Source organism: Poecilia latipinna, unplaced genomic scaffold (assembly GCF_001443285.1).
Source record: "Poecilia latipinna isolate Pla-1442-1.1 unplaced genomic scaffold, P_latipinna-1.0 Scaffold3736, whole genome shotgun sequence".
Taxonomy (NCBI): Eukaryota; Metazoa; Chordata; class Actinopteri; order Cyprinodontiformes; family Poeciliidae; genus Poecilia; species Poecilia latipinna.
Window position 1 is genome coordinate 19,226 of NW_015116352.1, and position 9,470 is coordinate 28,695.

The 9,470-nt window shown below is 40.5% G+C and overlaps 1 protein-coding gene across 2 annotated transcripts; it reads left to right on the forward strand.

Annotated features, from left to right (window-relative positions):
• The first annotated feature begins 3,580 nt into the window (after positions 1-3,580).
• On the forward strand, positions 3,581-9,045 carry LOC106941541 (transmembrane protein 238-like). Of its 2 annotated transcripts, none has more exons than XM_015024599.1 (2): positions 3,581-4,611; positions 6,186-6,521. In XM_015024599.1, exon 1 carries the CDS (start codon positions 4,032-4,034, stop codon positions 4,602-4,604), a length of 573 nt encoding a protein of 190 aa, XP_014880085.1. In that variant the 5' UTR covers positions 3,581-4,031; the 3' UTR covers positions 4,605-4,611; positions 6,186-6,521. The 2 variants fall into 2 exon arrangements, with proteins under 2 accessions (XP_014880085.1, XP_014880084.1); XM_015024598.1 differs by lacking the exon at positions 6,186-6,521 and adding an exon at positions 8,761-9,045 and having other exon boundaries at positions 3,587-4,611.
• Positions 9,046-9,470: the final 425 nt, after the last annotated feature.

Genomic DNA, 9,470 nt, shown 5'->3' on the forward strand with positions numbered 1-9,470 from the left:
TTTTCTTTAAAAACGCCCTTTTTTTCTTTTTTTCTTTTAAAAAAAGTGCAAAATTTTCCAACCCCCCAAAAAAAAAAAAAAAAAAAAAAAAAACAGTGACTGGTTTGACAGAATCTGGATGACGTGATGAAGAAATATGTTTACCCAAAAATGTTGAAACTTTTCCAACTGAAAGCATTCCAGTGAGAAATTACTTTTTTTAACAACAAACTCCAACATTCACCAAATGTCATCTCATCTAAACCAATAGTTTAGAATTTCATTCGGCCTGATTTCAATTCATATTCATTATTTTTAGTAAAATCAAATCATGAAGTCACTTTCAGATCTTCAAACTATATAAAAGCATGTCGAGAGGAAAGCCATTGTTGAAAGACAGCAAATCACAAGTCTTGTCAGAAACTCTGACCCTGTAAGAAACGATGCCATGTTGAAACATGGCGGTGGCATCATATTACTGTTTTTCAGCACAGACAGGGAAGATGGCCCTTGCTGTCCATCCATTCATCAATTTTTCCTCCTTATCCTCCCTCTATCCAAACATTCTTTTCAACTTCAAGCTTCATCCTGCTTTCCTATCCACCATCTCTGTCGCCTACGCACCAATCCAGCCTCCCCCCCTCGTCTTCCCATCCAAGCTTTTTCTCTCCCATCCTTCCACCCATCTGGTTCCTTCTCATCTTTCTCCTCATCCCTACAGTCCTTATAACTTTTTCTGTCCTTTTACCGTCTCTTCCGTCCATCCTTCCTTTGTTTTAATCTCTTTTTCTAGAGAAAGGGGATGTAGGGGTGTTAGGGGGTTCCTCTGCCAGCTTGGGATAACAGTCTTCCGAGACAAAGCCCCCTCTCCGGGTATCACAAGCCTCCAGTCACGACACGTCCCAGATAAGCCTAATCAGAGGACCATCACATCCGTCCATACCTTCGTCACTAATTCCTCCCCCTTATTAGCTCACACTTTCCTCCTCATGAACTCAGCAAACTTAAAACAAGCCGTGCCTTTGCTCATACAGAGTAGTAATGTTTTCACCTGGTGGAGGGGGTGCACTCTTTTCTTACCAGCACTCAACTCTTGGATGTTGTCTGGATTGATGATACAACCTGAGCTACAGCAGAGAAGTACTTAGAAATGATGAAATCTGATGTGAAATCAAACCGATAATTAAAATCCTGCGAGACGTTCCGTGTGTGAGCACCAGGAGGCTCACTGTGACAAGTCCTGCGCACGTTGGTTCCTCACATGGAGTCTTGCCTCAGAGTTTCAGCTTAAATAGGTTGCTCTCTCCGAGTAAACCACATTGTTTTTGCTCACAATAATCGAGTGAAAATGTTGTCACTGCTGCTCAGGCAACGCAGCGTGCATCCAATGCACTCTGCCCAAGGCGGGTTCAGCTTGGTTCTGTAGATGACTGGCGCCCTCTAGCAGTCATATCTATGCACGCTTAAGCAGCAACATTTGGCCGCCTTTCCCTACACCCCCCCTCACCCCCTCCCCGCACCCATCCCTTTCCCAAATACACTGTAGATCATTACAAGCTGTCACTCTTAAAGATAAACTCACGGGTTCAGTTTCGGATTTGTCCTCTAGCCACTGACTGAGATTTCATCTCTCTCTCTCTCTGAGCTGACGGGCACCATGATCACCCACCGCTTCATTCCTATTTCTTTGTAATTTTCTGCAGCAGATGTCCTGCATATGGGGAAGAAATCACTTTGGGCCATGAAGGACTTTACTGAAGGAAATCCATGTAATCTGCCACGTCTTTCAGTTAATCAGGAGACTTAATAAGTCATGAAATCGTTCAAAGTGTGACTGGGTTGCAGATTTAATGAGCACTCTGCCTAGATGAACAGCCGAGGTGTCTGGGTTGCTGGGGAAACTCTCGTGTGCCTTTCAGAATGGTAAGGGGGAAGAGGATGCCTTCGAGGACCGTTAGAAATTTAAAAGTTGCATATTGACTGAGTGGTAAATGAGTCAGAAAAGGAGATGCATTCTTCCAGAGGAAGAGGAATCTGTATTCGCCACACTTTATGTGATTTGGACAGTTTCTTCCAAATCACAGTAGTGGTAGGTTTTCTATGGGCAGTTGCCCAGGGCAGCCTTAGAAGAAGGGGTGTTATTTGCACATTTATCCCACTACACAATTTAGATCATTCGATCAATTTATCCTTACTCTTTCAGCTGAATTTGTGATTTTTTTTAAAAACATTTTTATTTGAAATTTTATAGGAACCATTCATACATTTGTTGTATTCTTAGTAACCCTAGAGATATAATTCACACACATTTCAGTTTGCATGGGCTCCAGAAACACACACATATTGAATAAACATGTGATTTAAACATTTAGGTCAGGAACAAATGACCAAGCAGAAAACAAACGATCAACCATAAGAAAACAGACAAAAGAAGAAGGAAAAAGAAACCACATAGAGGCTCTCAGACAGATACAGTAGAAACCAATTACATTTCCACACACCAACAATTTTCTTCAATCTTATTCACCAGGGTCATACATATCTTATATTAATTTTCTTCATCTACGAATTTTGCATCTTTAACAAATAAATAAAGTGAAGACCAAAACCTCCTCAAATTTCTCTTGCTTCCCTTTTGTATACAAGTCATTCTTTCCAAGGGAAAAGTTTCTAACATTTGTCTAATCCAGAATGTGATACTATCTACTACCTGCTCCTTTCCAAAAGAGTGCGATAGATTTTTTTTGGAGACAGAAACCACGTCCATTGAGTGAAAAGAGATAAAATATTTACCGGCCAGTTTCGGACACGTTTAAGGATAAGTAAATTATATTTTGGCTCATTCTACCTTCAGGGCAAGAGTATAAAATAACCAAAAGGCCTGAGGTGTTATGAATTCCTGATATCATGTATAAATGCTTTATGGACGAAAGCAATATTTTAAACTGTTGCACTGGGAAATCAATGGTTAATGTAGTGAGCACGATCCTATTATCTGTCAATTATTTGGATGAAAAGTCCAAATTAGAGAGCTGCCACATCTGGCCATAGGCAAAGTGAACGCAACAACAGCCTCAATGACACAAACGTACAAAGGAACGGTTTACAAATGTGCAACTTTGTACAAGATATGGGAAACCCAGAACAAATGATGCAATGTTTTGGTCCATCCATGATCCAATCATCCTGTTCCACATCATAAAGATTTTTTTTTGAGCTGGGATCTGGCAATTGATCTTCACTAATATTTATGACAGTCTATATATTTTTACATTTCTTCTTAGGAAGTCGTGACATTAACAATTCATTGCGACTTTGTGTGTTTTTCCACAACCCAGCTCAAATTGCTTTCTAGAGGATTTTTCCCTACATTGTAGTTTTACTTTGATTGGCCTAAGTTGTAGGTTTTGAAAAAGAAAAAAGATCATCAAATGCAATACAGATTACGTTAAATAATGTAACCGGCGCTTTAATCTTTAATCATTACAGTGCTTATATAGTGGAAAATAAAAAGACTGGAAATACCAAAAAGCAATACAGAAATAAGTGACAACTTTATTTTTGACACTCCTTTTGCCCAGAGAAAATGGTGCCCATGGCAAAAAGCCCTATGGCTGTTTTTTAAAAAATATATACCATTGTCATAACTATTAGTAAGGTTAATGAATGCTATTAATTTTTCTTGAAGGAATAAAAAGGAAGAAAAAAAACATTGCCCAAGGCTCTCCAACTCTCACATACGTGTAATTATTCAGATGGACTGATCAGTAAGTGGGTACCAAATTCAATTTTGCTTATGACCTTATTCAATCTGGCGTGATCACAATAAAATGCTGTGCGGTTTATACGTGACCTGCGTGTAAATGTCTTTCAAGGCTCGGAGCGTGACAGTTATATCACTTCGTTTGAGGTCGCAGGGAGACAACCCCTTACGTTGATACAGGTAACCGAGGCGTGGCCAGGCGCACAGGTGGAAAAAAAAAAAAGCAAGCTCATCACCTGGCAGCCGTTATTTCTCTTCCCGTCCTGCACTGTAGCGCTGTGCTCCGGTTATGGCCTCGAGTGGCGTGGGGAAGTGCTTGCTGTTCTTCTTCCTCGCCTTGGCGTTCGACGCCGGCGGCCTGGCGATGCTCCTCGTCGGCATTTTCGGCAACCTGACCGCAGACGGCCGCTTCTACGGGGACTTCCTCATCTACACGGGCTCCATCATCATTTTCTTCAGCCTGATGTGGTGGGTGTTGTGGTACACGGGGAACGTGCACCTGTACGCGCCGGGATACAGGAGGGACTCTCTGGACGCCAGCCTCACGCAGTGGGCCAGGAAGTTGTCCGAGAGGTTCTCCAAGGGCGGCGGCGGCAAGAAGCCCCTGGAAGCGGCGGAGGGTGAGCAGGAGATGAAGAAAAAGAAGATACGTGGAGAGGTGGTGGAGGCGAAGGGGACCGTGCGCTTCTCTGCGCCGCCTCGGATTACATGGGAAGCCGGCGGCGGAGGTCAGGATAACGGGGGCTTTGACGGATGGAGCGAGTGCGCATCTCCGACTGATAAAAACGTGGAGCTGGGGGTCCTGACGGTGGCGGAGGCGGTTCTGCAGGCGGGAGACACTAAAGCAGAGAGGCTCCTCTGACAGCATGGTGCGTATTTGTCTCACCTGTAAGGCCGCGAGAACCTCTGGGCCGAACGGTTCCAACTAGGACTGCATCGATTGTAGTTTTCTGGACGATTACCGAAACAGATAAATAATTAAAAAGTCTGACCTGCCGATTCTTAGCGATACCCCCGCAGCCCCATGAAATGTTGCTAAATATAGCAAGAAAGTCCACTAACTAAAACTTTTACCCATTCTTCTTTACAAAATATCTCAATTTCTGAAATTTGATGGCAATCGTCTATAAAGTCATTCTAAACTTTTGCTGCTGATTCTCAGTTGGATTTGGGTTTGAACTTTTACTGGGCCATTCTAGCACATGACTGAGTTTTGATCTAAATCCTTTGACCATATCACTCACTGTATGTCTATAGGGTTTTTGTCCTGCTTGAAGGTGAACTTCTCGAACTCTCTGAAGTCTTTGATAACTTTTAACTGGCTTTCAGGATATTTATCTCCACTGATATTGCTCATCAACTCCAATCAGTTTCTTTCACTGTTGACAAAAATACAGCATTTTCCATAGGGCTGCATAATTTCAGGAAAGCATGCAATTAGCCATAATAATTTTACTTGAAATGAATAATCAAATACTCAGAAGTCCAAATGTTGTTCTGCTTGTAGGTTATTGACAAAATGCATAACATGTAGGTAAGATAACTTTACCACCACCTTTCCAAACATTTCTGTGCTACATTAAACAGTGTTAACGACGTTGCTAGCATGGAGAGCCTTAAGTTGCTTTTTTCTTGCCACTCTTCCATAAATTCCAGATTTGTGGAATCCATGGCTAATAGTTGTCAGATTTTTCCACCTGAGCTGTTGGCTTGTGCTTCTCCTCCAAAGTTCCCTGCTTTAAACTTCTCCACAGCTCTGTCCCTGCTGTTTTCCTTCATTTCCATGATGTTGTTTGTTTTAGCTAATGCTCTCTAAGGAAACCTTTTGAGGTTTTCACAGAACTGGATTTCTTCAGATTAAATTGGTCATTATTGCTTATTAATTGAGTAACTTCTGGAAGCAATTGGTGTGTTTTTTGGATAACGTTTGGAAAGCTATATATTTTTTCTTCCTTCGCAGTTATATACTGCTGTGCGTTAGTCGGTCACATAAAATCCCAATAAAACACACTGAAAGAAAGTCGTGCTTGACAAAGTGTGAACTTTCAAGGGGTGTGAATACCTTTGCATGGCGGTAAATAATCCTTGTTAGCGGCCTGTCGTCACTTTGCTTAGCATGAGTTTTTCAGCTACATCTAACTCGGGCTTTTTTTTTTTTTTTTCCCCGTCACCGCTGCCATCCCCGTCCTCTCACAGGTTGTCATGGCAGCCCTCCTCAGGCTCGCCCCGGTCTTAATAAGGGAAATATCTCACATTATTGGCAGGGATTAGATGAAACTCATAGTGAAGATGGTCCTGAGAGGTAATCACCCACCCACCCATAGGTACACGCACCTCTCCCACCCCCCCATCAACCCTCCAAGGGGGCTGCCCAGCTCTATGCTCATGAATATCTGTAATAGTCTTTTTTTTTTCTCTTCCTTCTGCACCCTCTCCACCCGAGTTGAGAGATCTTCAGTGACCCATGGCAGTTTTTAATTAATGAGCCTGACCGTTTGTGCTCACCTTCACACTTCAGCAGTATTTTAGCCGTCAGTTTGCTTGTAAGCGGCTGGCCAGTCAGACACCCTGTGGGCATAAAGGCACAATTGCATTTTTAATGGAACTCTGCAGCACTTATTGATCCGGTGGAATGGAGTGCGATGGGTACGGCGATTGGGTTTTAGCCGCGGCTGAGCCGCCGAAGGAATGCGAGGATCTTATCTTATTCTGCATAATGCCCACTGATGCCATCCCACTAGCTATAAATGGGTGTGGTCTTTTTTTCTTCTTCTTTTTTTTAAAGTTACAAAGAAAAAAAAGGTGCCAATCCACAAAATAACAGCGCCTCGCATTTGGTTCCCTGGGGGATCTGCTGAAGGTGCAGTTCATTAAATCCAGACATCATCCAGATGGTGACGCTGTTACTTTGTAAGCTCTGATCACAATGTTTCAGTAAAGTGGAGGATAACCTGTGAGTGTATCATTATCCAGAATAAAATTATTCCTATACTGATGTTGGGTAATGTGACAGAGTCGTGAAGAAGCCATTAATCCAAACGCAACATAAAAAGCCAGATTAGTTTGCACTCCATTGACCTCCATTTTTGTAGCTTTTATTTATTTAAAACTATAAATCAAAAACAATATATGTCACAATAGAGGCGTTATCAATATCAGTAGATAATGCATCAGATTCAGTAATTTCACTGACTGCACAGCATTCTGGGAGATATAGGTAAAGAAAAGGCTTTAGTCGCTCAACCTCTCACGGCTGGCTAAGCAACTTTGGTGGCATCAAGTAACTGGCTCGCTCTTTGGTTACCTAGCAACAACCTGCTGAGTAGCTTGTGCAGCAGCAGTTTCATGTTTCACCACCATGCCTCTTAACAGCTTAAAAATAAACAACAACTGTGAGAAGTGAGGGTAAAACAGGAAAGGTCACTTCACTAGTTTGACAGTATTTCATATATTTAAAACTACAATTGTAGAGAGAAACATGGGGGGAGGGAAACTGGGTAAGATCTTTCCAGTTTATAAGGCTTTATTATTATTATTATTATTATTTGACGGCATCTTTCAAGTCTTGTTTAGGCTTCATAATCCTGTGTATTTGTTTTTAAGAGTGTCGAGTTTGAAAGAGATTAAACTTTCAGATTTGTGATGTAGACGGCTACTTCCTCCCATTGGGTCAAATATTATCACAGAGTATCAGTGCACACTTCTTTTCATAACCCAGGTCCCCGCCTTAGAAAAACACTGCTTATGTAGCATCAACTTACCCTTTTTTTTTTTTTTTTCCCCTGAATGAGAACGTATTAGAGGTTTGGCAAAGCTGGTTAATCAGTATGTGTAATTTATCATTGCCAAACACAGAAAGAGGGATTGGTCAGGATTAGATGCTGATTGCTTCATGCTTGCATTTTTCACATGTTCTGAGCTGCCTGTGTGGTGGTGTGAAATTACTCAATGTTTCTGTGAAGCCATGCCGTACCATGTTGACTCGTTTACCTGTTCTGGGGATGTAAACATCAAGACTGTCTGAAACAAACATTTTAAAAATATATATAGTTTTCTTGGATATTCATCTTGAGATCTGGAAAGCAAGCTAGAACAGCATTATACTAAGTTGTTTTTTTTAAAGTGATATTGCATTGATATTGTGATTAGGATGGTGGTTGTGATTAGCCCACATTTTTCTCAATCTTCCTTTTAATATTTTAAAATTGTTGTTGTTAAACCTTAATGTTGAGAACAGGGTGGCACATGCAGATGTCTAAATATTAAACCAAATGTGCTTATTTTTTTGTATATCGAAAGCCTCATTTGATAATGCAAAGTATTTGTCAATCATTCAAAATTAAGGACTAAGGTTGCTTGTTTTTAGAAATAAAGGTTGCAGATATGTTGAGGATTTGTAGTGTAATACTATTTATCCAGGACAATATCCAAAATTAAAACCTACATCTAAAATGTGCAAAATATTTCAAATCTGTGCAATTCTCACATTGGTATACAGATGAGGCCAAAGGCTTACATACACTGAATAGAAAGACATGAGTAGACATTAATAAATGTCTGACATGTTTTCTCTTATTATTATTGTGACATTCAGTAAATAGAAAAAGAAAGTTGACCTAAAATAAAAGACATTTCACCTGACCACCTGCATAAAGTTAGTTTTCTCTTGACCTGTTGGGTCACTGAAGCTGTTTCTTTTCTTTTTTTTCCTGTGTGATACAGCATGTAGCCAAAATTAAACACACAAAGAGAAACCACCGCAAAGCTATTCTCAAACAACCTCTTTTATTGCTACCAATAGTCTGAAAATGTTCATGAATTTGCATACAAATCATCTTTGAAAAACAGTTGCGTAGCACACAACCTTTAGCTTATCTAGATTTAGACTTACAACTAGTGGCGAGAAGTCATAACCTGTTACAGTAACTCACAGTAATTATTTTTTGTGTGTACCCAATTTTTCTATCAAAAGTGACTTTTTTTTTTTTTCTTTTTTTTTTCCTCCATTACCTTTACAGATGGTGTAGTCGGTGCTCCTGGACATGAGCTACTTCCTGTTTTTGTTGGGGGTTTTTTTTGTTTGTTTTTTTTCCTTCTCCCCTGAGATTTCAACAGACTTTAACATTTACACTTGTGAGCAAAAAGTCACGTTTATGAGAACATCTTGCTTGGTGTAAAGCTCTCTAAAATGAGGAAAGCTACACGGTGAAGAAAATGTACATTTCGTTTTCATGTTTTTTGTGTAACTATATGTATATTTGTGTCTAAATTATTTTTGGGAATAAAGTGCAAAGATATTTAAATGTGGTTGTGTGACTCTCCGAGCAGTGGATGCTGTCTGCTTTACTGAAAGAGACTACGTTTCAAAGATAATCCTCAACAAAGTGTCACCTTTTGAATGTCTACAATTACAAACAAATATTTGGGATTTAACACGCATGGATAATTTCTTCCTACTTTATCCAAACCTACTTATGGCTCAGCTGCAGCTGGGTCTGTAAGGAAAGGAAAGCAAATTCGTCAACAACCAGAATATCGCTTATCATTAAGGAAACGCATTTGTCTGGTGCCAGCGGGTGGTTTAAAAAAAAAAAAGATGTAGATATAGGAGGAATGTGACCTGAATGTTTAAGCTCTTTCCGTGTCATCTGTCACACCGCTTCACTCCTCGTGAGGTGCCGTGCACAGAATGGAAAGAATAAAACTAAGTTTCACGAGTTACAGCTCT

Excerpts from the sequence above, each read along its gene's own strand:
- LOC106941541 (XM_015024599.1), top strand. The coding sequence starts at position 4,032 with ATGGCCTCGAGTGGCGTGGGGAAGTGCTTGCTGTTCTTCTTCCTCGCC.